Source organism: Neomonachus schauinslandi, chromosome 15, assembly GCF_002201575.2.
Source record: "Neomonachus schauinslandi chromosome 15, ASM220157v2, whole genome shotgun sequence".
Classification (NCBI taxonomy): Eukaryota; Metazoa; Chordata; class Mammalia; order Carnivora; family Phocidae; genus Neomonachus; species Neomonachus schauinslandi.
In genome coordinates this window covers 9,803,152-9,830,858 of record NC_058417.1, presented here as the reverse complement: position 1 = coordinate 9,830,858, position 27,707 = coordinate 9,803,152, and the positions used below count along the sequence as shown (strand labels likewise).

Below are 27,707 nucleotides of genomic sequence, written 5' to 3'. Positions count from 1 at the left end.
TTCTTCTTTTTTTTTTTCTTAACATATATTGCATTATTTGTTTCAGACGTACAGATCTGAGATTGAACAGTCTTGCACAATTCACAGTGCTCACCAGAGCACATACCCTCCCCAGTGTCTATCACCCAGTCACCCCATCCCTCCCACCCCACCCCCCACTCCAGCAACCCTCAGTTTGTTTCCTGAGATTAAGAATTCCTTCTATCAGTGAGGTCATATGATACATGTCTTTCTCTGTTTGACTTATTTCGCTCAGCATAATACCCTCCAGTTCCATCCACGTCGTTGCAAATGGCAAGATCTCATTCCTTTTGATGGCTGCATAATATTCCATTGTATATATATACCACATCTTCTTTATCCATTCATCTGTCTATGGACATCTTGGCTCTTTCCACAGTTTGGCTATTGTGGACATTGCTGCTATAAACATCGGGGTGCACGTACCCTTTCGGATCCCTACTTTTGTATCTTTGGGGTAAATACCCAGTAGTGCAATTGCTGGATCATATGGTAGCTCTATTTTCAACTTTTTGAGGAACCTCCGTACTGTTTTCCAGAGTGGCTGCACCAGCTTGCATTCCCACCAACAGTGTAGGAGGGTTCCCCTTTCTCTGCATCCCTGCCAACATCTGTCGTTTCCTGACTTGTTAATTTTAGCCATTCTGACTGGTGTGAGGTGGTATCTCATTGAGGTTTTTGATTTGTATTTCCCTGATGCTGAGCGATGTTGAGCATTTTTTCATGTGTCTGTTGGGCATTAAATGTCTTCTTTGCAGAAATGTCTGTTAATGTCTTCTGCCCATTTTTTTTTTTTTTAAAGATTTTTATTTATTTATTTGACAGAGAGAGACAGCAAGAGAGGGAACACAAGCAGGAGGAGTGGGAGAGGGAGAAACAGGCTTCCCGCCAAACAGGGAGCCCGATGCGGGGCTCGATCCCAGGACCCTGGGATCATGACCTGAGCCGAAGGCAGACGCCCAACTGACTGAGCCACCCAGGGCCCCCCATTTTTTTTTTTTAAAGATTTTATTTAATTATTTGACAGAGAGAGACACAGCGAGAGAGGGAACAGAAGCAGGGAGAGTGGGAGAGGGAGAAGCAGGCTTCCCGCCACGCAGGGAGCCCGATGCGGGGCTCGACCCCAGGACGCTGGGATCATGACCTGAGATGAAGGCAGACGCCCAATGACTGAGCCTCCCAGGTGCCCCCGTTTTTCCATTTCTTTGTGTCTTCCTCAACAAACTCAACCAAAGAGGCAAAGGATCTGTACTGAGAAAACTATAGAACATTCTTGATCATATTCTTATCTCCCCTTTCTCTGTTCTTTCCTTCTGGGAGTTGTAATCGATGGGTGGAGACTTCCCCTCCTTGACTGATCTTTGTCTCTCTTTTTTTTAAGATTTATTTGTTTATGTATTTGACAGAGAGAGAGAGCACAAGCAGGGGGACCGGCAGAGGGAGAAGGAGAAGCAGACTCCATGCTGAGCAGGGAGCCTGATGCGGGGCTCAATCCCAGGACCCTGAGATCATGACCTGAGCTGAAGGCAGACGCTTAACGACTGAGCCACCCAGGCGCCCCTCTTTTTTTTTTTTTTTTAAGATTTATTTATTTATTTATTTGACAGAGAGAGAGAGAGAGAACACAAGCAGGGGGAGTGGCAGAGGGAGAGGGAGAAGCAGACTCCATGCTGAGCAGGGAGCCCGATGTGGGGCTCGATCCCAGAACCCTGGGATCATGACCCTCATGAGTCGAAGGCAGACGCTTAACCGACCGGGCCATCTGGGCACCCCTGATCTTTGTCTTCTAAAAGTCCTCTTATATATGAGTTTCCAACACTTTAGCTTTTTATTCTCCTCTGGAAGAATTCCTTGACTTTCCCTCCCTAGTTTCTCTATAGTTTTTTTGAATGTTAGCATTCATATTTTGACTTTTGATTTGAGGTTAACAATTTTTGAGTCGGTTTTGAAAAAAACCTTTTTTGGATTCGCATGGTTCAGACTCCTTCACGTGGCACAAAGTGTATGTAATCAGAACTTCCTCCCATCCCCTCTTCCATCGTGAGGTCTCATGCTGCAGCTTGGGGAGAGGGTGGAGGGTGAAGGGGGTCCATGCTCCATGGGAGATGGGGGGACAATGAACGGAAGAGTGAGACAGCCCACAAAGCTGGTGCACAGGCAGTCTTGCCCTTGATTTCCATTTCTCCTCTAAATCCCATTCTGGCACCTGCTGGCTACTGGACTGGAGCTTCTCTTCCTGGCCCGCCCTGTTTCTGATGTAGGGCCCTTCCCCATCCTGATGATCCTGTGTGCCCTCTGGTTTCTGGAAACTCCTTAAAATCTCTGGTTTGCTGCTGTCACCCTCCACTTCTACCTTTAGGATGGTTATGAGTTATTTTCCTTCTCTGTTTCTCTACTGTCATTTAAATGGGATTTTTCTGAGAAGTGATAACTAAGTGGGACCTGGAAGGCCAGTGTAGGAATTTCATCAGGAGTTTGATGTGGTCAGGTTTGCATTATAGAACGGGCACTCTGGCGGACAGCAAGGGGGATGGATGGGAGGCGACAAGATTGGGTAAGGTTGCCCAGCTGTCCTGTAGGTGTGAAGGAAGAAAGCGTGACCAGGGCAGGGGCCGTGGAGATGGAGGCGGAGCCTAGAGATAGTCGAGATGCATAAGCTCGGGACTTCTGCACCGGGGATGGTTGATGTCTGAAGCCAGCCAAGAGGTCTAGCAGAGTTTGAGGCAGAGAGGGGTCACAGGTGAAGCCTCATCGCCAAGAGACCAGGACAGGAAAGAATCCTAAGGACGAAGTATGGGCCCTGCGACCATAGTCCGCGAACAAGGACCAGAGACGTGGCGGGTCGGGCCAGGCAGGGTGGACTCAGGGTGTAAACTATGTGGTCAGCCTGTGTGATTGCGCATGGATCTCTACTGACTCCACACACTGAGAATCTTGGGGCTAGAAGACGGGATCTTTGGGAACAGGTTCCAGAGGACTTGCTGACTTGGTTGGATGTTGGGCATGACGGGGAAGGGAGGAGTCCAGAGTGACCCCGTCCTCCCACACATGGGGCCTTCGGGGAAGCGCACAGGTTATGGCCAAGTGATACAGTAGGTGGTTGAGCTTGCAGCTTGGGGAGTTTGGGCTGGGTGGTCCTTCCACGCTGGCTCTGGAGCCACCTCCTCCAGTTTTGTGGGGCTCCAGCATTGTTCATTTCCCCAGCCTCTTGCATGGCAGCCTCTTTCCTCTGCAGGCTCTTTCCCTCATTAAACGTACTCAGGTTTCTCGCCCCTCTCTGAGCCTCACCTTCTTGGTTTACTGACTGTTTTGCTGCAATCCTACCACCCACAGACGTCCCAGAGCGGCTTTCTGTAGATGACCTCTCGATTCCCAATGCTGATTTCAATACCACTGTCAAATCTGCTTTTTTTTTTTTTAATTAAAAAAGTTTTGGTGGGGTGGGCACCCGGGTGGCTCAGTCGGTTAAGCATCTGCCTTCGGCTCAGGTCGTGATCCCAGAGTCCTGGGCTCCCAGCTCAGTGAAGAGTCTGCTTCTCCCTCTGCCCCTCCCCCTGCTCATGCGTGCTCTCTCTCTCTCAGATAAATAAATAAAATATTAAAAAAAAAACTAAAGGAAAAGATTTCCTATAAAAAATATTTTTAAGTCAATAAATTTTTATTTAAGGAATTTTATATATGATTCTTTCCACTGCCAATCACCTAAGTTCCTCCAAAGTCAGAATCATAGTCTTTAAAATAGTCCTTTTGAAAAGAACTTTTGGGGCACCTGGGTGGCTCAGTGGGTTAAGTGTCTGACTCTTGATTTTGGCTCAGGTCAGGCTCTGCCCCAAGCGTGGAACCTTCTTGAGGTTCTCTCTCTCTCTCTCTCCCTCCCTCTGCCCCTCCCCCTGCTTGCACATGCATGCTCACTCTCTAAATAAATAAATAAAATTTTTGTTCAATCCATGGTTGTCACTGTCAGTCCACAATTCTTTCACTTGGGCGTCTTTGATCTCTACTTGAATATGGACATATTTCAGAAATTCCCCACCTGTAATCTTTGGGATCCACTTTCTTTACTTTAGGGCCATGTTTAGGGTCAGAGTAGATGGATCTGCCTGCTTCTCAACTTCAGACACCCCCTAGACTGTCACACCCTAGAATTGCAGATTGTAGGAATTGGCCAATGCCTGAGGTTTAAAAAATGTGACTGTTAGGTCTTTCATAGTTTTAGACGATCATGTCCTGTAGTTCTTTCCCACGGATCTAACACATAGTTCTGTGAATAAAGGAAACCACACGTGTTCTGTATGAGGCGTTCCCAACGATGTAGGTCTACAGAAAAAACCCCATCAGGATAAACCTCAGCTGCTTTATTTATTTATTTGTTTATTTATTTATTTAACATAGAGAACTTTAAAGCTTTATTGAAAGATGTTACAGAACAGGTCCTCTCAGTTACATTTTTTTTTTTTTCCAATTTGGGTTTCTTATATCCTTCCCCAGTCGCTTCTCTTTGGTCCCATCTAGTCTCACATCTGGTCTCTCCGCATCCGAGCTTGCCCTCCTAGCCCGTTCGTTACAAGACAGCGGTCTCTCTAAAACAAAAACCTGATTGCCCCTCCTTCCTTTACCTAATACTCCCAGTGCCTTAGGATAAGGTCCCAGCTCTCTCCCTGGACAAATACTCTCTACCTGATGTTATGTCCGTTTGGATCCATCACGCGGGAAGGCGTGCCATCTCTATGTGTCCCATTGTTGGGGTCTTACTCTGATCACTTGGTTACAGCTGTGTCTGCCAGCGCTCAGGCACTGGAAGGGTATGTTTTCCCCGCCGATGACTCTTGCCTGAGTCAGTTATTACCATGTAAAATGGCAGTTTTCTTTCTTTTCATTCCTTCCATCTTGATCAGTTGGCGTTCTTCATAAAAAAGAGTTTTAAATATCAGAATGGACTTATGGGGTTTTATTTTCATTCAATGTGTTCTAATCTGTGTGTGTTTCTCATTTTGATGCCCAAAATGAGCCAGTGGGAGCCCACTCAAGTTCACTTCGAGAAGTGTTCCCATCAATTTTTTGAGCACTTCCTTACTTTCTGTCACAGGAAGGTTTTGCAAGCTCACATTGTGTTTTCCAGCTTTGGAATCAGCCATTTCTCCAAGGAGCGCTGTTTCCTTTCACTGGAGAATGGTATTTAGAAACCAAGATTTGGGTCAGTGTGTTCATTACTCCCGGAGCATCCTTTCTACTAGGCCCTCACAGTGAAAGAACTAGGAGATTTCCCCTTTTTTAAATAATGAGTTGAAAGAACTCTTGCTTACAGGAGAATGCCATCTCATTAATGAGTAGGAATGCTTGAGTTAAGCGAATCATCATTTGGCAACTATCATAGTAATAACTCGTTCAGGCAAGAATCATCAATAGGTGCTAAAACTCATTGGTGAAAGTCTGATGAGGAGCAAGATATGTAGTCTCAAAGTACCTTTTCCAAGATATCTGCTAAATCCAAAGGGAAAAATCGTTACAGTGGAGAAACCTGGCAGAAACCATGGTAACCAGGTGATCCAAGCTAACATCATCAGTAATGGGACATACCGATATTACGTGCCTCCTGATGGCAGCAGTGTGGGAGAGTACTTTATGGGGGAGAAGACAAGGTATCTTTTTATTCTCTGGTTTGGTTTCAGGCAGGGGCCCTTTCTCTTAGCGCCTCTTACTTCATTTGAAAATGAGAGTCTGGAGCCCAGCAAACCGCGGGCTGTCCCCGAGTCCCCCCCGATACATGAAAACCAAAATGTGAGACTCACCAAAAAAACAGCCTCCAAGGTGAACTCTGGGAGACCCGGTCCTGGTCCCCATCTTCAATCTCAGTGGGTTGAATCACCGTCAGACCACGGTGGACTGTCTCCTAGCCGTAGGAGGCTGGTGGGGAGTGCTGATGGCTTTCTTTTCAGCCACCTGCATTCTTCCTCCATCGTTCTCGGGTGACTGCAAAGGACAAGTGGCATCCTGTCCAGCTATCTGTACATGCAGCAGTGGGCCCAGCTCAGGCCCCTGCCAGGTCGGCCGCTGGGATTCAGCCAAGTCCGAACCTGTTAGAGTAGATGAGAACCCCCGCCGCCAGGAGCCGGAGTAGCTGAGGGTCCTGGCCTCCTTGGAAGCACTTGGCCTGAAGCTAGGCTCTGGTGACCACAGCTGTCACCGGGCACGTAGGCAGGTGCTGTCCTTACGTTGGGCTGCCCCCCACACTAGAGCTAGGACCGTCACAGACGGTGGGGACAAGGCAGAGAGCCCTCTGTGCATTTACCACAAATGGTCACCGAGAGACCTTCCCGCTCCCAGACCTGAGATACATGTACGTAGAACCAAATGGTGTCTACTCTTTTTGCGAACGAATGATTTTATGTGTTTCTCAGAAGTTTGATAGAATTCATTAGTGAAGTCATCCTGGTCTTTTTTTTTTTTTTTTTTTGAAGTCATCCTGGTCTTAAGTGTCCTTCTTGGGAAGCTTTGTGGCTGTGTATTCTCTTTCTTTAATAGAGACAGTGCCATTCAAATTCTCTGTTTTTCTGTCCATGACAACTTTTTTTTTATTTAAAAAAAACTTTTTTTTTACAAAATTTTATTTATTTGACAGAGAGAGACACAGCGAGAAAGGGAACACAAGCAGGGGGAGTGGGAGAGGGAGAAGTAGGCTTCCCGCCGAGCAGGGAGCCCCATGCGGGGCCTGATCCCAGGACCCTGGGATCATGACCTGAGCCGAAGGCAGACGCTTAACGACTGAGCCACCCAGGCGCCCCCATGACACCCATTCACAAACCCTTTTCGTTTGGTTCCATGAGAAATCTGAAGCAGCTACTCAGCACAAAGACGTCCCTTTTCTGCAGATCGCTTCTTGTGAACTATAGGCTGAAGCTCAGGCCAGACACGTTCCCATGCCCCCTGCCTTGTTTCGCTTAGAGCTACCGAGTGGCCGTTACACAAGTCTGTGTGATTAAGACCAGAGTCCTGTTCTCTTGTAAATTCAGGCTCCCGTTCAGCACTTGTGGGCCCAGCCCACGGTTGGTGCTTCGGATTCAGCAGTGAGCGAGATGGAGTCTTGCCATTAAGGAGCGCATGCTTCGGTGGAAGGAGACACAAAATATGGTTATGTGGGAGGTTTGGGGAAGGGGCGCCGTGGGGATCGGGGGGTCCGTGGGGAGCACGGCGCAGCACTTCAGGACACACTGGTCTGCTTCCCTGTGAACTTCTGCAATGTGAGCTCGTGCACGTGTCATGGGTGGAGAGGGGGAGAATGCTGGTCCCCTGCAGACTGCTTTGGTTCATCCATGGTTTGGCCCCGGTGGAAGGGCTTGGGATCGCGGGAGTAGCTATCAGCAGGAAAGGAAAAAGCCCTCTGTTCAACGGCTGTGGCGCAGGAGCCCAAAGGGGAACGGGGAGGAAGAAAAAACCCATCTGGGCCGGCTTCTTCCGAAAGCCGTCTCCCAGCCTGGCCCACCGTGCCCTGCTTAATTACAGCCCCCTGGCTCTGGACAGCTCTTTCATCCGCCTCGTCCTGGCACTTCCCAGCCTTGCTCTAATTCAGGTTTTGCCAGAATTTCCACTAGATTTTTTGAGTGCATTTTTAATATTCACTGTGGCAGCCTCCAGCCCCGCCGAGCTGCTTGCTCGGGTGCTCCGAGTCGTTAGTGTTCTAGTTATGACATTTTATAGGTTTTGAGGGGGTCTGTCCTAACCCAATTTCGATATACATCCTGTTATCATTTGTGGGCACTTTTAGGGAACATGAAGTTTTCCTAAAGTGTATATTCACATGCTTTAAAGCAGAAATGTTTGTATTAGGAATACAATGCGACAGGACTCCACACACATCTCCCTAGAGCTGTGCGTCCATAAAGTGCTTTGAACACCTTCTCTCTCTGGTAAAAGCCCCGGCAGCCATGGGGGTGGGTTCTGCAGCCGCTTTTGTCCCCATTTCTCCGCCGCCAGAGTGCAGCCCTCCCAAGGGCATATGTTGATCTCAGAGCACCCGGGAGCTGGGAATCCTGATTTCTAAGGCCAAGAAGGCGGCCTGGCCTGAGCGGAGGGTGGCAGAGCCCGGGAGGGAGGAGACCCTGCCCCAGAAATAGGCCAGCCCTTGTTGTGCGGAACTTGGCGATTCCGCTTTGCCTTATGTAACCTCGGTGTCCACACTGTTCCCTTTGTTGAGTCCCTCCTTGTGACCGTTTTTCTGTCAATCTCCTTAGCTAATGAGCCCCTTCGAGGGAGAACGGGTGGGTCACAGCCCAGCCCCGTGTCCAGCAGAGAGCAGCAGAGCCAGGACTTTCCCAGAACACCCCTTTTGTGTGGGAGAGAATTGCTTGTGCTTGTTTGGGATAATAAAGCTGCTTATGCTTCCTTTAGTCATCTCTACATTTTATTGACACCTCCTACATTGGGGACCTATGTCCGGCTTCCTCAGCCTCACTGTCATGCTCGGTGCCCCCCCACAGCCGGGCAGAGACTGGCATAGGGGCAGATGGAGGGGGAAAACTTGACCCCTGCCTTTCGGGAATGTTTTGGGGACACGCGCGTGCGCGCGCAGGAGGATGTTGTGGGAGCCGCTGGTGCAGAGGGAGAAAAGCACGGAATCCGCAGGCCGGAGGTGGGGCCAGGGAAGGAGACAGGCATTCTGGAAAGGGACGGGGCCACAACGGCTGCAAGGAGGAGATGAGAGGACAGGGCAGGAGGTTACTAGAGCCTTCGTGAGATGCCAGGGAGCCCAGGGGTCATCCCTGGTAGCATCCTGCTTGGTGCGGGGACACCTGCCTGCTTTCTCCAGCATCCCTGACTATCTCCCATCGGGGCCTGGGCCCGGGCATGGGTCTCGTGGACACCGTGTGCCCTTACGGAGCTGGAGTGCCCGCGTAAACGTTTTTGTCTTTGGAGCCCATGCTTCTCCTGTGGGTCTGGCTGTTCCTCCAGCAGAGTAAAGGAAGTCTCTGCGCTGCCTTTTAAGGACTGCTTACCAAGAAAGTAGTGGGGGCCTCTTGCTTCAAGCCCTCCATTCCCTCGTGGCCAGCTCCGGAGGGGAGGTCCCTGGAGCCAGCGAGCAGCTCCGGCAAGGGCAGATGTGTGCGGGGAGGAAAGCGAAGCGGCTGCCCCCGAGGTGGGCCTGTGGCTCAGTGACCGGCGGAGGCGGGAGCCGGGACTGGGGAGAGGAGCCATCCGGTCCCGAGCAGGGAAAGGACTACTTGTGGCCAAACTGGAGTCACGTTAGATGGAGTTTGTGTCCTGACTGCAGTTCGGGGCAGCAGGCCAATAACGTAAGCCCTCTGAGCCTCGGTTTCCACATCTGTAAACTGGAGCGAGCCCAGCTGTGACCTGAGAGGCACGGTCTGAGCGCGACGGGAAGGCCGCCTGGAGGAGGTGCGTCGGCGGCGCGGGCCCAGTGTCACGGCTGGGGGGAGCGGGTCTGCAGGCGCGGGGCCCCAGGACTTCGATCATGTGGTTCAAAGGCCGCCAGAGTGGGAAACGATCTACCAGTTAGGAGGAAATGAGGGAGGAAACCTTGTTTTAGATGAAGAAAGGAATGATGAACTTTTCTTTTTTTTCTCCTTTAAAGTTTCAAGTACTCTTGGCACATTAAAGATGAAAATGGAGATGCGGATTTAGTCTCCTCTTTAGCCGAGTATTTAGCGCTTCCTCTTGGTTCTCTCCACTCTCCTTTCCAGAGTCGTGTCCCGTTCCCTCCCGCAAAAGACACGCACCTTTGATGTTCCCGTTGTCCGGACACGCAGCCCCCACCCCCTGCCGCCCTTGTGTGCGCCTGCCGCACCTGCCACCCAGCCCAAGCGTCCGCACCCTGGTCTGAGCTCCTGTCTTTCTCACTCTTCCTCGGCCTCGCACTTCCACGGGTCGGCCTGCACCTCATCCTCAACAGGGGCTGCCGCGCTGTCAGAACCACAGAGGCAGGCATCCCACCACATAGTTCTAGCAAGCTCCCTCTTGCCCTCGCTGAGACACCTCGGCCTCCCCGCTCCCTCGGGGGATGGCTTTTCTTCCGTGGCTGAGGTGACCACAGCTCTCAGAGGTCTTCTAGCCACCGGGCCCTCCCCCTCCTGCCCTGGCCTTGTCCTCCTCCTTCCTTCTGCCACAGCGGCGTGTCCCTCCACACGAGCCCTGGACCCACATCCTCCAACCTCCTCAGGTTCTCAGCCGCTTTAATAGTCTGGCCTTTTTTGTACGTCTTCTCTCTCTCTCGGGATCGTTTTCATCAGGATACTAACATTCAGCATTCTCTTGCTCTTAATCCCCTTGATACTGTTTCCGTGTAACGAATTAAAAAACATTAGTGCATGGGAGGGGAAAAGTCCTAGGAATCATCCGCAATTTTTTTTTTTTTAAAGATTTTATTTATTTATTTGACAGAGAGAGACACAGTGAGAGAGGGAACACAAGCAGGCGGAGTGGGAGAGGGAGAAGCAGGCTTCCCGCGGAGCAGGGAGCCCGATGCGGGGCTCGATCCCAGGACCCCGGGATCATGACCTGAGCCGAAGGCAGACGCTCAACGGCTGAGCCGCCCAGGCGCCCCAAGGATTTTATTTATTTGAGAGAGAGAGAGAATGAGAGACAGAGAGCACGAGAGGGAAGAGGGTCAGAGGGAGAAGCAGACTCCCCGCCGAGCTGGGAGCCCGACGCGGGGCTCCATCCCAGGACCCCGAGGTCATGACCTGAGCCGAAGGCAGACGCTCAACGGCTGAGCCGCCCAGGCGCCCCCATCTGCAATTTTCATCTTCCTACATCCAGCCCGTTTTCAAGACCTGTTGGTTCTCCCTCCAAAGGGCAGATCTGTGGGCACCATCTTTGCTGTCACCCTGGTCCACGTCAACAGTTTCTCTTGAATGCACCACCAAAAGAGTTTCCTAATTGATCTGCTTTTCTTCTTCCCTAAAATTCAGTCTCCACACCGTGGGCTTTACAAAACATAAATCGGCACCATTCCCTTGCTTAAAATAAGCCTTCAACAGTTTCCCACTGCACTTGGAATATCAAAATTTACATTCCTTCCCATGGCCTATGAGCTGGCCCCTGCCTCGTCTTAGGTCACTCAGTTCCTTTTGCTTCTTTAGGAAAGTACAATCCTTTCCTGTCTGAAAGCCTTACCATGCTGTTCTGACTAGAATGCTCTCCTCTCCACTCTTGTAATTTTTTTTTTTAAGATTTTATTTATTTGACAGAGACACAGCGAGAAAGGGAACACAAGCAGGGGGAGTGGGAGAGGGAGAAGCAGGCTTCCCGCCGAGCGGGGAGCCCGATGTGGGGACTCGATCCCAGGACCCCGGGATCATGACCTGAGCCGAAGGCAGACGCTCAACCGTCTGAGCCACCCAGGCGCCCAACTTGTTTACTTTCTCTCTCGTTAGCTTTACAACCCAGGAGGGCTGTGATTATGTTTCCAGTGATTAACAGAGGGCCTGGTCCGAAGGAAGAGCTCTGAATGAAATAATGAACCAACGGGGAAAAAAAGCTGTATTTGGGGGGGTTCACAAAGTGGTGAGCAGCGGCTCCCCTGATGGACTCATCTGCTTTATCTAAGTCAGTTGAGCATAAAAGTAGTTTTTCACACATGCAGGATCCAGCAGTTTTGAGTTCAAATGTAGGTGGATTCCGGTTGTTGTTCTGAGCTCTGGTGGGAAGCTACCCCCTGTGATCCCTCCATGTACAGTGTCTAATGTTGCTTTAAAAAAAAAAAAAGTCAAGTAAAATAAGCCCCAGCATAATGTGGTACAAGGAACACAGGTTGAGAGTCCTGACCTAGCTTTGGTCTCTGGTTCTTTTATTGCTTTTGTTACTCAAAGACTTTGTATCTCTGTTCCCTCATTTGTGAAATAAGAGAGTTTTGATTAGAAGAGAGAAAAGTCCCTTCCAGTTTGTATGCTTTTGGTTGCTGGTTAACAGTGGCTTGAGCAATCAAGACATTTAATGATTTCTTGAACTCGAATGTGGAGCCATGATGGTTCTAGGGTTGGTGCAGTGGTTCAGAGAGGTCGTGAAAGGCCCGGGCTCTTTCCTTCCTTCTGCTTTGCCGTTGCTTTGTCTCCAGGCTAGCCCCTCATGGTCACAAGATGGTTGCTGCAGCTTTAGGCATCACGGCCTCCCATAGGAGCATCAAAAGCAAAAAGGGACGGGCGAGGGGGAAGAGCCCTCCTCATGGGTCTCTCTCCTTTTATCAAGAAGTAAAATCTTTCGGGGCGCCTGGGTGGCTCAGTCGTTGAGCGTCTGCCTTCGGCTCAGGTCATGATCCCAGGGTCCTGGGATCGAGCCCCGCATCGGGCTCCCTGCTGGGTGGGAAGCCTGCTTCTTCCTCTCCCACTCCCCCTGCTTGTGTTCCCTCTCTCGCTGTCAAATAAATAAATAAAATCTTAAAAAAAAAAAAAAAAAAGGAAGTAAAATCTTTCCTGGAAGTACCCTAGCAGACTTCCTTTTGTCTCATTGGCCGAAACCACCTCATGTATCCACTCCAGACCGCTCCGTACCAGAGAATTTGCTTACCCCAAATACAGTTCATCCCGGCCCTGGACTGGCCTGTATTCAACTGTACTCAATTAAATACAGTTGAATCCTGTGAACAACAAAAGAGAAAGGGCAGGCTTCTGAGGAAGTGGCCTCATAGATCTAAATTCCTGTGATTCTAAGTGCCTGGCTTGTAGGGAGGCTGCCTGGTTATTCTGTAGGGAGCGACTGCATTCTCTGGTGGGGTAATGGACAGGAATAACATTTTTTTTTTAAGGAATGGCTGTAGATTCCTGAATGAGGAGGAAAGCAGAAAGGATTTAGAAATAGATGATTTTTTTTTTTTAAGATTTTATTCATTTGAGAGAGAGAATGAGAGAGAGAGAGTGCATGAGAGGGGGGAGGGTCAGAGGGAGAAGCAGACTCCCTGCCGAGCAGGGAGCCCGATGCGGGACTCGATCCCGGGACTCCAGGATCATGACCTGAGCCGAAGGCAGTCGCTTAACCAACTGAGCCACCCAGGCACCCCTAGAAATAGATGGATTTATTGGCCAAGGAAAATTCAGTGAGCAACAGAGCCCAGCAGGTCATTTGTAGTAAAGGCCCCACAATCGCGCTGCCCATTGCAGAGAGTTGCCCTCAGAGGGAGGAGAAAAGATTAGGGATCACTGTCACTTATGAGGCAAGATCTCTGTTAACTTCCTCAGCAAACTGTACCAGTTCCCCTGCCTGTCCAGACCTGTAGCATTAGGTATTCCTAATAAGTAGAATCTTCTTTTAAAGCCGTTTGATAACAAATCAGGTAACAAATAAGGAATGCATTCATAATGGCCATATCATTAAGAACCTACTATATATGTGCCGGGCCCTGGGACACCAACACAGAAGGGACAAAGTGCCAGTCCTTAAGAGGTTGACATTCTAGTTGAGGGGAAAACACACGTATTAGATAAATAAGCTCTATGCCAGGTGTGTGTCTGGGGCCAGAGAGTGGGAGTGGCCACCTCAGCCTGAGAGGTGATCAGGAACGGAGGTGACCCTTGAAACAGGAACAGGTGTTTTATCCCATGTCGAAAGCAGCATGAGGTGGCCGGGGGCGGGGGGGTTGCCCAGCACGGGGTAGGTGGGGCGGGCTGAGGCCAGGCTTTCTACTGCAGGCCGGGGAAACTGGACACTTTCCAGAGACAGGTCTTAAGGTAATGTGTATCCAGTTATTTCCCAGTTTTCTTCCCAGAGGTTAAGGAAAGATTTTTTTCTCATTTCCTCAATACCTGACATTGAATACATATTATGGACCAACTGTGAATAGCAAGCCTGATAGCTTTGCTACGTAAACCATATATGGGCTAGTTTATGGCAAAATGTCTAAATTGTGCGTTATGATTTCTAACAGTTTTAAACAAGATTTCAAGTTTTAGAACTACTAGAGTTATTTAATATTTGCTACAGTATTTCCCTGTTTTTGTCAGCTTTGCTGCTAGCAGAGAGAGGGATGTTGCCAGAAGTCTTGTTCTCCAGCAGTTTCCAGAGGTGACTGTTCTTACGGTCTGAGACAGACCTCTCGTGTATTTGTGGGAGGCCAGAAGGATTCTTGCCCAGAGCCGCCAGGTAGTGCTGCTGGGGTCCTGGGGGCTCCAAGCCTCACTTCCTCAGGCTTTTGTTCAAGTCTCACCGAATCAATGGAGGTCAAACCTCCTTTGACCTCTTGAAAACTCCAGTCCCTGCCAGTCCTGATCTTCCTTACTCCGCTTTTTCTTTTTTCATACTACACCTCTCCTGTTAACACACCATATAATTTACTAACATGTTTGTTGTTTAGGATCATCGGTCTCCCCCTACTACAATGTAAGTTCTTTCAAAGCAGGGATCTTGGGTGTTCTGTTCACTGGTGAGGCGCACCACCTAGAACAGTGCCTTACAGAAGACCTAGACTCACAGATCGGGATGTGGATAATTAGAAAGCACCCTCTAAGACTTCTCCCCTTGTTCTCACTGACCATGATTTGTCACTCAACAGAGCTGCGCTAGTAAGTCAAGAATGAAACTCTTATTGAGCTTGTTGGAGCAAAGGTGTTCCTACCTATTTGCATGTCTTCACGTTGAGGGTAAAAGGCCATGGTACCCCCTGAGGGTGAACCCTAAAGATTGTTGGGGTAAAGGCCACGGAACCAAAGCAGAGGTGGGGTCTCGGACTCCGGTTACAGAGTTCTGCACGCTGACGGTAACAGATGATGTTCTTTTGGACAGGTATAAGAGTTTGGTCACTGGGACTCGAGCGAGAGGAGTCATTGCTGCCCTCTGGGTCCTCGCCTTTGGCATCGGACTGACCCCGTTCCTGGGCTGGAACAGTAAGGACAGTGCCACCAACTGCACGGAACCCTGGGATGGAGCCACCAACAGAAGCTGTTGCCTCGTGAAGTGTCTGTTTGAGAACGTGGTCCCCATGAGCTACATGGTGTATTTCAACTTCTTTGGGTGCGTCCTGCCCCCGCTGCTCATCATGCTGGTGATCTACATCAAGATCTTCATGGTGGCCTGCAGGCAGCTTCAGCACATGGAGCTGATGGACCACTCCAGGACCATCATCCAGCGGGAGATCCACGCCGCCAAGTCCCTGGCCATGATCGTTGGCATTTTTGCTCTCTGCTGGCTGCCACTACATGCCATCAACTGTGTCAGTCTCTTTCAGCCAGCCCGGGCAAAGAATAAGCCCAAGTGGGCAATGAACACGGCCATTCTCCTGTCACATGCCAACTCGGTGGTCAATCCCGTTGTCTATGCCTATCGGAACCAAGACTTCCGCTATACTTTTCACAAAATCATCTCCAGGTATGTCCTCTGCCAGACAGGTGTCTTCAAGAGTGGGAACGGGCAGGCAGGGACACAGCCTGCCCTTGATGTGGGCCTATGACCGAGGGCCCGGCCTCTTCAAGAAGGCACACGTTCACAATCAGCACAGGGACGGGACGGGACGGGACTGGCTGATTGCTGTTGTTACAGCTACGTCGTGTCAGCGCATGGGCTCCCTCTCGAGTGACCACATACCCAGCTAATATGCACATGTTATTAGTCGGCTCCAAAGGTTCACAAAGTCTTTCTGGCTCTTTCTGGCTGCTGTGTGTGGATGATGGCGATGGCCTGAATGGATTGTAAAAGACTGTTTTGTTTTTTTAAGAGTCTGCGCCTCCTTTCATGGTAGAAAATGAAACTATTTTACTGTGAAACACTGTGAACTATTATAATACAAATGTTTTGTTTTGTTTTTAACTTAGAGGCAGTGAAAGAATAAAAGTTGAACATACTAAAAATAGATACTTGTTCCTAGGAAGGTGACCAGGAAAATTAAGTGTAATTCTTCAGTCAACAAACTGCTATATTTATTTGGGGAAATGCTACTCTTGTAAGTTTGTAAGTAGAATATCATTCTTTGGTAACATTCTTTTCCATGTACTAGTGGAAGAAACCGGAGAGATGGAATCCCTCTCTGCCAGACTGCATCTGCCCCTTCGACAGTCAGATAGTCAAGTGTAGTCCTCTACCATGCTGAAGTCTGGCCACGCTGCTGGGGCCCAAGTGTGAAAATCTGAATAAGTAAAAATCGTACAACCATGTACATCTATTAGGTGAAATAAAAATAAAACTTCACAAGCTTAGGGTGCTGCATCCACATTCTGTTCTTTATTCTGAAGATTGCTTAAAAAGAGAAGTTTATACCCAGCTCAAGTTTCCCAAGGAGTCGAGTCTTGACAGGTTTTATCTGTGGCAACAAAACGCTCTGCCCAGCAGGGACCACGGTGCCACCGGCACCCTGAACCGTGTTCACGCGCTGGGCCGCAGGTTTCCAGGGGCCCGGGGCTGGGCATTGCCCGGGCTGTAAAATCTGTTTCATCTGTTTGTTCGCTGCTGCACTGCCTTCTGCAGTATCCCCGTGAGGACACTGCAGATTTATGAGCCCCGGTGGCGCCAGAGCATTCCCGGCCCTCCAGGCTCCTACTCTGGCTGGGAGCAGCTTTACTTACTAAGAAGTTCTCCTGGGCTGCACGCAGGCTCATTTTCCTTCCTTTGGCTTGTTATAAAGCCCCGCAGTGCACGCAGGGCATGACCACGGCTCCTTCCTTGTTTTCGACACCACCTTTCTAACGCTGCAGCCTGTGTGAGCTTTCCTGGCACCAGCTCCACAGACTGGCTGCAGTTCACTGAGGCGAGAACCCCGAGGTCTTTCTATGCTGGCTGCTCTTCAGCCACATCTCTGCGCTCGCTGATCTTCTGTTGCTGCAGGGAACCTCCTGGATCCCAGGAAAGGAAGTCACACTTACTCATCTAAACTTCATCTGACCAGTTTCGTCTACTATTCCAACCTCTTAAAAATTACTAGTACTTCAGTAACTTAAGAATCTAACTGGGCACCTGGGCGGCTCAGTGGGTTAAGTGTCTGCCTTCAGTTCAGGTCGTGATCCCGGGGTCCTGAGGTCAAGTCCCACGTCGGGCTCCCTGCTCGGCAGGGAGTCTGCTTCTCCTTCTGCCCCTCCACCCTGCTTGTGCTCTCTCTTTCAAATAAATAAATAAAATCTTAAAAAAAAAAAATCTAACGGCGCACAGGACACAGTACTAGGCTTTGGGTCAAATGCTTGATTCATCCAGGAAACTGACCCATGGGGCTGAGGCTGGCTCAGATTTTTCAGGAGAAACTGTAGACCTTCAAAGTATACGCACATCCTGGCTTGCAACTCATAGTCTCTTGTCCTGGAGGGAAAAGGGATAGTTGACGAGAAGTCTCCAGAAGATCTATTTCACCTCTCCTCCAGGTGAACCTTGGTAGGTTAAATGTTTTTCTGGGTGGGACTTCTCTATCTTGAAAGAGAACGATGCTCAGTCTATACCTTTTGCGCTTCTTGTTTCTTCTTCACCAATAATATGTCAGTCAGTTGCTTGTCAGAGACCTTCAGCTGCCGACAGGTTCTCATTACCTGACTAAGATAAACCGCCAAGAGATGCTTGCACTGGAACACAAAACACAAACCCGTTAGAGATGGGCAGGGCCGAAGCTGACCAAGACCTCTTGCTACATTTACTCGGAAAGGAGTGGGGCGCAAACGTTATGGACTCACTGCCTAAAAACCGCAGTTGAAGATGACACGATGTATTCTTTCTAGAAATCCGAGGGGATGAAGAAAGTTTTACTTTGCCTGTTTTGGGAAGCCATTTAGACCCAGCTGACACAGGGTTTATAACCCACCGTGCAAACCAAGACAGGCCCCTCATTTTCGTCTTCAGCTCTGCTTTCCTCCAGCCTTCAGAACACCCTTCACAGCGATGGCGGACATTCCCTGACCTACCATGTTGCTCAGTGCTTCTCACAGATGATCTCACTGAAATCTGTCGGCTACCCCATGAGGACAGGTCTTGTCCCCATTTTACCCACGCGCTGAGTCTGCGGGCTGCTCCCTTAACCGCCGTGCTGTCCCACGGGTGGGTCGCAGAACCCTCCCATAGAGGCCCGTACACACCTCTGGGGACATGCCGGACCTTCTGTCCCAGAACACGCTCAGCTTTAGATACTGAAGGGGCCCGAAGTTTAATCCTGTCATTTCACAGGTAAAACACACTCATGACACATCGGCTGTGAAGGTGGTCTTTTAACAACGAGATATCCAACCAGCCACCCTCGTTCCCAAGATGTTTACCAAGTTAACAGTATGAGAGGAAGAATGGAGCGGGTACTGTAATTTTCCTTGGCAAGTCTTATAAAATAGCTACCTGCTCTCGGGTGGGTAGTGCTTTCTCGTCTGAAATAAGGAGTTATGGGAGTATGGCTTGCTCCTGCTTGATGCTCTGGGCGCCCGTGAAATGGGCAAAAGTCTCCCTGTGCTCTCCTGCTCCACGTTCAAGGCTGGCATGGCTAATGCCAGGCTGTCTTACGGGCAGTGGGAAGAAATACCTCATAGCTGGAGTAGGGGATCCGCAAAGTTGCCAACAATCAGTTTAGCTCATATTTTTATTGGGCCCTCTAATTCCCCAGAGCCAACTCGAAAAATCATTTCGAGATTACTTTGTTGCCCTCCGCAAGGCTTCATCAGTGACCTTTTAAATAAAATAAAAAATAAATAAAAAATCGGGTAATGGATATAGATCTAAAAATGACACTGCATTTTGGGAGGGTAAACCCAAAAGAGATGACTAACTGCAATCAAGGACAGTAAACTATTTGTTTCGACATACAGTAAAAATTCCCATTTTGTATAATGCTTACGCCACGCGGTAAGGGCTAAGAATTTGCTAATCTGACTAGAATGGGAGGAGCCTCCCTTGTCCTCACCAGGAGGCTGTCACTCTTCCGCAGCACCGAGAAGGCAAAGGCAGGACAGGAACAGTAATGACAAGAAGCCAGGCATGTGTATGTTTTACCAGAACTTCCCAGTACCTAGAAAGAAAAGGAGAGATGAGATCAGACTTCGAAAGGCGTGCTGGAAAACAGCCTCCTTCCCTTGAATTTATCCATCCGAGGATTCAGGGTTGCCCTGCAAATCGCACTGGCAAGAACTGCAGTAACATGTGACCCAAAAGTGCACACTCTCCCCTCCTCCTCGGGGCTCTGCCCTCGAGGGCTTCATATAAGGAAACTGGACTTTCAGACTAGCTAAACCATCCTCCCCCTAGCAATTTAGAGAGCCCACTCCATGGGCTGCCTAGAAAGAGGTGGAGGGGAAAGGTCTCCTCGGACACACTTACCGTGGGGTTTCTTAACCTTTGGTGTTTCACAATGGGTGTGTGCATTTCTAAAGCTTCCACCACACACTTAAAGTGTGAACACAGGTAAAGAGTCAAGCAGTGAGGTAGGAAGACGGGTCTTCAGAAGAAGGAAAGGGCTCTTAAAAAACATTTGAGAGCAGGGAGAATAAATAAAGCAAAGAATCTTGCTGAGGGATGACTCAGCTGCACAGGGTGCAGATCTCTGAATGAGGCACGCCTGGAGCTGCCTATTCATCCAGTAGGATGGAAGGAGGATATAGATACTTGAGGGGCTGGTTAAGAGGCCTAGTCCAGGAACAACTCGCCTTGTTGGTAGTTGGGGGACAAAAAGGAGACAGGCGTACAGGGAAATTCTGATGTGTCTGTGGCATGAATGGACAAACTTGGAGAAATCACTTGTTGACGTCTCTCTACCGCCAAGCACCCCAAACCAAAAATGTCTGGGGCTTCATTCCTGGCTTTAATTTCCAAACCAGGAGTGTAAAATCAGTATCCAAGGAAGTAGAAACATCTTGAGGGGCATTTTACCATGACCTGCCACTTAGGAATTTGCCACAGGGCTTTCAAATTAGTTTTAGGCTCTGAGATGGCAACTGAAATGAAAAGGCCAGACTTAAAAAAAAAAAAAAAAAAGTCAGCACCCCTGAGATTCTTCTGTCTTTCTCCCCAACAAAGAATGAAGCAACAGGGGCGCCTGGGTGGCTCAGTCGTTAAGCGTCTGCCTTCGGCTCAGGTCATGATCCCAGGGTCCTGGGATCGAGCCCCGCATTGGGTTCCCTGCTCGGCGGGAAGCCTGCTTCTCCCTCTCCCACTCCCCATTCGTGTTCCCTCTCTCGCTCTCTGTCAAATAAATAAAATCTTAAAAAAAAAAAAATGAAGCAACAGGGAAGGCCGCAACAAAAGAGCAGTGTTCCAGCGTTGTGCTTGTTTGTCAAACTGACAACAGTCTGAAAGCAGACGGTCTTCCACTTAATCCTGGGAAAAACCCAATATCCAGCAGTGACGTGAACGATTTTTGGGTCTCCAAACCATTACCAATGAGTAAAACGTTAAGATTTCTTCCTTTCCTCTACCTCTTCTCTCTGGATTTAAATTTAAGCAGGCATAAGCCTCTGGAATTCTACACTGACTTGAATCGTTCTCCGGTTCCTTCTTTTTGTGGGTCCCCAATCCATGAGAAGACTCTGGACTATGCTGAATCAATGCCAGGTGACTTAGGGAGGGGGAAGAGTTTCTACAGAGGCTCCCTTGCCTGATCCTGTCAGGGGCTGGCCAAGACTAAAAGTACAATGTTGAACCGCCTGAGGCAGTAAATACTGTCAAGAGATAGTAAATTGTGAATTTGCTTCTTCCTTATCCAGCCATCGGATGACTAATGAACCCAATCATCAGGCAAAAATCTGAGTTAGAAATGATTACCACTGGAAATTGACCTCAGGGATCCTCTAAGTCAGTGGCTTCAGCCTTCAGTGGAAAAATGACTCCCCCCCCCCCCCGCCCCCCAGGAACTGCCCCCACTTCCCCCACTCACAGTCTGCAATGTTTATCCCCAGAAGGAGAGAGCTTTTAAAAAAGAAACATCTGGGAAAGAGGAAACGGAGCCCCCTGAGTAGACTCGTATGAGCCTCCCTCGGAGGAAGTCTGTGGTTCCGGTTGGGTACTAAGGAGAGTGACCCACCTGGATGGTCATCCACTCGCAAGCACAGTTTTATTTTATGGTTGCTGCCAGCCTCCCAGGAGCCGTCACAGTGCTCAACTGTATTATTTATTGTTCCCTGTGCTCGGTGCCTCTGAAAGAAGATTATACATTCCTGCCCTATTAACTACTGGCTGGCTATGTGAGCTGCTTTAGCCAGGAAAATGTGAGTAGCCGAGCAGAAACATTACAAATCGGTACAGACCACATCCTCTCTTCTCTCTGCTGTGAGATCCACAATATTCCAGAGAAAGGCTGCTACGCCAGCTGGGATCCCTGAATGAAGATGTCCTGGAGTAGAGTGGTAATCGACTCTGGATGGATGTGAAGCATGAATGAGACATAAAACTTTGTAAGTCTTTGACATTCGGGGGTCATTGCTGCCACAGCATGGCTTAGCCTCTCCTGACTGATGCATCCCTCTTTCTAGGTGAACCCAAAAAGTTTACAGAAAAGCGACTCGGGTGACGACAGCACAGTGATGACTTTGGAGTAATCACCATTGTCCCTGGAAGACAGTAACAGTATCAGAAGGCTGACCTATGGAAAGATGACCAGTGGAGTATCAGACAGTGTCTGACTCAACTTTTATCATCTCAGAGAACCTCTGACTTAAGCCAAATTTGGACTACAGTAGTATACAATGAGACCAGTAAGGTTAATCTGAGGGTGTATGTAAGATTTCTATAGCCTCATTTAATTCAAAGTCCAAGCTGGAAGTCACAGTACTAGGAAGTTTGCATTTTTATGACGAATAAAGCAATGTAATATAATACAGGATGGGAATCATGAAAGTTAAACAAGTGGCAATCTTGGGAGAAACAAAAAGTCAACAAGAATTGAAATATTTCAAACAAAATCTTTTAAGATTTTAACTAATGACTAGATCTTAGAATTGGAGGGCAGTTTGAAGTCTGTTCGTACATGTCAAGTGTCATGCTAACACTGGAACGGAGACAAAAAATCTGAAACTAAAAGATGTGGGAAAAACTCAAAGGCCCGTCTTGTTCCGGGTATTTTAGCTACATAGAAACGCCAAATAAAAACACTAAGAAGTAAAATGGAAACACCTCGTCAGGTACAACATCATTTAATAGCTTTGATTATTAATCTGTAAGTGTGCCCTGACAAAATTCTAATAGGTAGCTTCTTTTAAGTAAATACAATAGTAGGCTTTGCTCCCTCACTAGAAATTAATTGACATGGTCTCAGCTCTGAGATGTTCATCATAAATAAACCAGAATTCAAATGCTGAAAAACTTCCCCCTTCCTGGTCTTCAGCAAGACCTAGATTACATACTAGAGCTGATGGCTTCTTTACTCCTTCCAAGACAGATACACACATACACACATTTTTTAAGGAAATCTTATTATTTTTTAAGATTTTATTTTCAAGTAATCTCTACATCCAACTTGGGCCTCGAGATCAGGAGTCATGCCCTCTACTGACTGAGCCACCCAGGTGCCCCCAGACTCAAAATTTTGGGAGAACATTGCCAGTATTTTTATTTCATTCACAAGATTCCCCTCCCTCAATCCCATGGCACTTACCCTTGTCTCATATAACTACATTGGGGTGCGGGGGAGTGGGAATGGGTTGCAGTGTGGCCCACTGTTTATAGAGAGGCAGTGTGGGACAGCAGTTAGAAATCCTAACTGTCAGATGTGAGTTTACGTTTCTGCATCTCAGTTTCCTGCAAGATAAATACCTGGTTGGGCTTTTGCGGGAATTATCAACACATGGAAATCTGAATCTTTCAGAGTCTGATAAGAGGCTATTACTTTACAGATCCACGTATCTTAAATTCTAGAAGGCAAAACTAAAGTCCAAGTAGACAACCTGCCTTCAGCATAGTCTGACCCTTAACAAATACTTCCTGACAACAGTTTTGAAAGATCACTTCTGACAGATTGAATCTGAGCATGCAGAAGGACCTCAAAATGCATTTTGGCTTTTGTTTGTAGGCAAGAGATAATGAACAAGGTGAAAGTGTCAACACAGTTTTTTGGGGGAAAGTGCTTGTTATCAAACACAGGGAAGCAAAAATCAACTATACGCCATTAGACTTGAGAAAACAGCCTCTCCACATCATTGCTGGTTCTATACATTGCTACTAGGTAGGATTAAGAGGTCTTTTTTGACTTAATTACTAACACACTGATTTTTATGAAGTTGGGTCATTTGCTTTTCAGTAGCCCAGGAAATATTGGGACTCACGAAAACATTTTGTCCTAAGGGGGTTCCTTGTTGAGATCATCCCCACCTCTAGACTTCTACCTGGTAAACACGCCTCCCACTGGGCGATGAGATTAAGGTGATGGACTGTCGGTCCACGAGGTCCAAGGCCTGGATGGCTGATGAGCCGAAGATGAACTTCAGCCTGGGAAACAGAGAGGCTTCAGATTAGACTGCCTGCTTTCAGTCACCTCAGGAACTTAACCCAGAGGATCACCACTGGCACTTTTTTTAAAAATTCATTTTAATTTGGAAAAAAAGATAATATAGCAAAACCCCATGTAATCAACTCCCCCCCCCCAGAATGTTAACATGTTTCCAGTAAAAGCCCTCTTTACATATCATAGTGCTTCCTGTTCTTCCCAACTTCCTTTCATCCCTGAGGCAACTGCATGCATTTGGTTTCCTTCCTGTTAATGTTTTTATATTTTATTAGACAAAGTACACTGAACATGTATACATAGCACACACGCATACACACGCATATACATACATACGTATGCTCTTGTTTCCTAAGTTTTAGAACCTAAAAAGATACATTGTAGGTTTTTTTGGCAACTTGGTTTTTTCTATTTAATGTGCTTTTGAAAATGATGCATGTTGATATATGTATTTTTTAATTTATTTTTTGACTAACATTTTATTACATACATACATAAAATGTACATACATTTTATTTTTTAGGTACCCTGATAGGCAGTCTGATTGTCTCTATTTTACATTATAAAGAATACTCATTTATCCCCGTACATGTCCCTTAATGCACATGAGAATTCTTCCTGGTTACATACGTAGAATTGCTGAGCCTTAGGATGTGTACATTTTTCAACTTTAATAGGCATTGTCAATAGCCTTCCACAGTGGAAACCACAGTCCCACCAGCACTGTATAAGAGTTTTTTTTTCCCCATATCCTAACCAATACCAATATTATTAGAGATTTTCATGTTTACCACCTGATGGGTACTTATTTGTACTTTCTGTATTAGTAATAAAGGCTATCCACCTTTAAATGATAGATCAGAAAAAAATCTGGTATGTGGGAAAATTCTTATAAGTGAGAAAGGCTGGGCACATAATTAGGTATTTAGAAATTCTCAATCATGTTAAAAAATTTTTAAGAAAACCCACAATATCTCAAGATAAAATATTTAATAAAAAAAAAAAAAAGAAGGCAATAAACCAAACTGTAACAGTGATTATCACTGGGTGGTATGATTGTTGATGCTTTTCATGTTTTCTCTTTTTTCCAAGAACATTTTTTTAAAGATTTTATTTATTTATTTATTTGAGAGAGCATGAGTAGAGGCAGAGGGAGAAGCAGACTCCCCAGTGAGCAGGGAGCCAGGACCCTGAGATCAAGGCCCCAAGCTGAAGGCAGACGCTTAGCTGACTGAGCCACCCAGGCGCGCCCCACTAGAACAATGTTAAACAAAAGTGGCAAATAGGACAACACAAGAATACCTTGTACTGTCAAGAATGGTATTGGCTTTGGACAGATTTTTAACAATCATGTCAAGAAAACACTGTTCTTAGTTTAGTAAGAGTATTTTTAAAAACCAAGAGCTGTTGAAAGGATCTGGCTTTTAAAACACATTAATGGTTGAGGTGCCTGAGTGGCTCAGTCGGTTAAGCATCCAACTCCTGATTTTGGCTCAGGTCATGATCTCAGGGTGGTGGGATCCAGTCCTGTGTCAGGCTCTACACCCAGTGTGGAGTCTACTTGGGATTCTCTCTTTCCCTCTCTCTCTGCCCCTCCCCCAGCTCTCTAAATAAATAAAATCTTTAAAAAAGACACATTAATGGTTAAAAAAAAAAAAAAACCCGATTACAACAGGATATATACTTACGATGACAGATGCTCATCAGGAACTGTAAAACACAAATGGGAAGAAAGTTAATCATGTTAAACCAGTGGCCATAGACAAAATCTTTAGAAGACTTTAACCAAGAAGATTTTTGTGTAAGATGGTAAATTAAGTCTATGCATCTGATTTTACTCCTTCCAAATACTCCACTAAACAATAATAAAAGGATTATTTTAAAAAGCATAAATTCCCCAGGATGAAAGGACAGGGAGAAACAACAGCTAAGATACACTGGAAAATAATTTACAAGACCTGAGGAAACTGAATCCTAAGCTAGCAATGGAGAGAGCCAAGCAATAACCTCATTTGTACTCCAAAATCCAGTACCTTCTTACCCCTACAACCCTCAGAAACTGATGGCACCAGATTGCTTTGGAGATGGGGATGAAGCAGGGGGGTTTAAAATAGTAGAGTCTTTTAAAGTAAGTTTAAGGAGATAGATGGTAGTGGAATAAGGCTTTCGGATGTCTGAAGAAATACTATTTCCAACGTATAATTCAATACCTAGCCAAGCTATCATTTAAGGGTGAGGTTAGAAAAAACTTTTTAGACATGTAAAGCTTCAAAAAGTATACCTCATGTACTCTTCTTCAGGAAGCTACTGGAGAATGTGCTCTATAAAATAAGATAGTAAACCCAGAAAAAGGAAATTATAGATAAACATACTGCTCAACACAGGCAAAGGGAATTCCTAAGATAATAATGGTGAAGGAAGATCTCAGGAAATAGGTAGGAGAGCAGTGGGTCCGTATTAGAGCAAGTCTAGGCTCTAGGAGAGATTTCCACAGAAGAATGAAACTGAGACAACATCTCACTCATCTGAGCATATGGAGTAGAGATTTAGAACACTGGTGAAGAGTTTGAGGTTGAATTAGGGATACATACATAGAAAACTAAAAAAACACAACCACAACAGTTGTAATTCCAGGGAAAACAAAAAGTTATGCAGGAAAGGAGAAGCAACCACAGCTTCCTAGGTGGCCCAGCTGTGATTAGATATCACATCATCACACAAGTGTAAACTCAGAATCTTGATCTAAAAATATTATCATTGAAGCACAGAGATCAGGAATAGTGCATTACTATGTAGAACACATATTTTAAAATAGCAGGAAACGGTTCTGCTGGAAATAAACACGAATCAATGGCAGTGGTCACAGTATATGGATTAATTCAGACAGAGCCCACTTTTGGCAACCAGTGTTTGAGCTAACAGATTTTTTTTTTCCCCATCCTTTTGGGGATCCCAACATATTTGAATACCTGCCTGGCCTAATCTTTTAAACATACATACCATGCTTACGTCAGTATGGATAAATACAGTAACTCAAGATAAACCCTTTCAAAGTGCAGTCCTTTTAAAACAAAAGCCGTCCAAGTGAAAAAGCAGCGGCAATTCTGAGCTGTGCACTGCTATTAAGTGGCCGTTTTTTTTTTTTTTTTAAGATTTTATTTATTTATTTGACAGAGAGAGACACAGCGAGAGAGGGAACACAAGCAGGGGGAGTGGGAGAGGGAGAAGCAGGCTTCCCGCAGAGCAGGGAGCCCGATGCGGGGCTCGATCCCAGGACCCTGGGATCATGACCTGAGCCGAAGGCAGACGCTTAACGACTGAGCCACCCAGGCGCCCTAAGTGGCCGTTTTTTACACTGGTTGAGTAGTTCCAATTGGTCAATGCATTCTGATTAGAATTATCATCTTTAATGCCCTGAGCACATCTTGAGATCACCTGGGTGATTTTTGGTAAACACAGTCACAGAGCATCCTCTGCTGGTCAGAGAAGTAACAGTTACTTTCACGATATCCCTATTTACTCCAGTCACTGCGTATGCATTTGGTTTTCGGGTTCTAAAATATTTATCTGATGCACACAGTGTGCACGAGGATTAATTTTAGAGTTAGGATTTTGAGGGGGAAGAAAAAGACCGCAAGCAAGCTTAATAATAATTAAGAACGTCACCTCCCCGTACGTGCGCGCAAGCTCCCGTGCCTTCTGCCCTCCTGGCCCGAGGTCCCTTCTCAGGGGTTTCGTGGCAGCGCCCAGCACTTCTGTCCCTGCTGCCCCGCCGGCCTGCAGGGAACCACCGCGCTGCTCCCTAAACAAATCGGGCTTTCCTTTTCTTTCTTTTCTTTTCTTTTTTTTTTTTTTTTTTTTTAAGAACTGGGGTTTGGGAATAGAACCACAGGGGATAAAAGCTTGGAGAAGCCAGGACGAAGAGCGCGGGGGGAGCGCCCCCAACCCGGCGCCCCTCAGGCTCCGCCTCTCGCCTCCCTGCCCGGCCGGGCCAGGTCCACCGCCCACAGCGCAGCTACGCACGCCCTCCGGCCCGTACTTCGCGCGTTCTCCTGCACCGCCGCGGCCATCTCGCTCAGGAGCTCCTCGACGACAGCGGGCAACGTGACTCCGGGCAAGGCGAAGGCCATGGCGTCCCAGGCCTTCAGCCTCTCCCGAAAGCCCCGCAGGTGCGACGCTCCGACGGCTCTAGGGAGAATTCCCGCCGCCGGCTGGGGGCGGGGCGAGGCGAAGTGACGTCGGCGCGCGTCACGCGCATGCGGGCGGCCACGACGACGCCTCCTCCCACCTCGCGGCCCGACCAATCCGGTGGGCGCTCGGCGCTGGGGGCGGGGCGTCCTGGGACCGGGCCGGGCCTGCAGTGCGC

At 47.6% G+C, this 27,707-nt stretch overlaps 2 protein-coding genes and 1 non-coding gene across 3 annotated transcripts in view; 1 reads left to right on the top strand and 2 right to left on the bottom strand.

Moving 5' to 3' along the window:
- ADORA2B (adenosine A2b receptor) overlaps positions 1-15,447 on the top strand; it is a 21,032-nt gene extending 5,585 nt beyond the window's left edge. The window contains exon 2 of the mRNA XM_021694776.1: positions 14,746-15,447. Within this exon, the coding sequence (XP_021550451.1) occupies positions 14,746-15,409 (664 nt within the window). The 3' untranslated portion in view covers positions 15,410-15,447. The remainder of the gene's footprint in view (positions 1-14,745) is intronic.
- Positions 4,242-4,372, bottom strand: LOC123326791. The gene has a single exon (XR_006541332.1). It is a non-coding gene; the product is annotated as a small nucleolar RNA SNORA18 (small nucleolar RNA).
- Positions 15,448-17,230: 1,783 nt separating the features above from the next.
- On the bottom strand, positions 17,231-27,604 carry ZSWIM7 (zinc finger SWIM-type containing 7). The gene is made up of 5 exons (XM_021694509.1): positions 27,381-27,604; positions 25,030-25,051; positions 23,223-23,325; positions 18,815-18,919; positions 17,231-17,498 (listed from the first exon to the last, which is right to left on the bottom strand). The coding sequence occupies exons 1-5, from the start codon at positions 27,469-27,471 to the stop codon at positions 17,373-17,375; spliced, it is 447 nt and encodes a 148-aa protein (XP_021550184.1). The 5' UTR covers positions 27,472-27,604; the 3' UTR covers positions 17,231-17,372.
- Positions 27,605-27,707: the final 103 nt, after the last annotated feature.

Bases quoted from the DNA above. Each gene is read 5' to 3' on its own strand.
- ZSWIM7 (XM_021694509.1), bottom strand. From the start codon at position 27,471: ATGGCCTTCGCCTTGCCCGGAGTCACGTTGCCCGCTGTCGTCGAGGAG. The intron at 23,326-25,029 runs GTAAGTATATAT...TCTGTTTCCCAG, and splicing joins CCTGATGAGCATCTGTCATC to GCTGAAGTTCATCTTCGGCT. The intron at 18,920-23,222 runs GTAGAAGTCTAG...TTTTCTTTCTAG, and splicing joins GTGGGAGGCGTGTTTACCAG to GTACTGGGAAGTTCTGGTAA.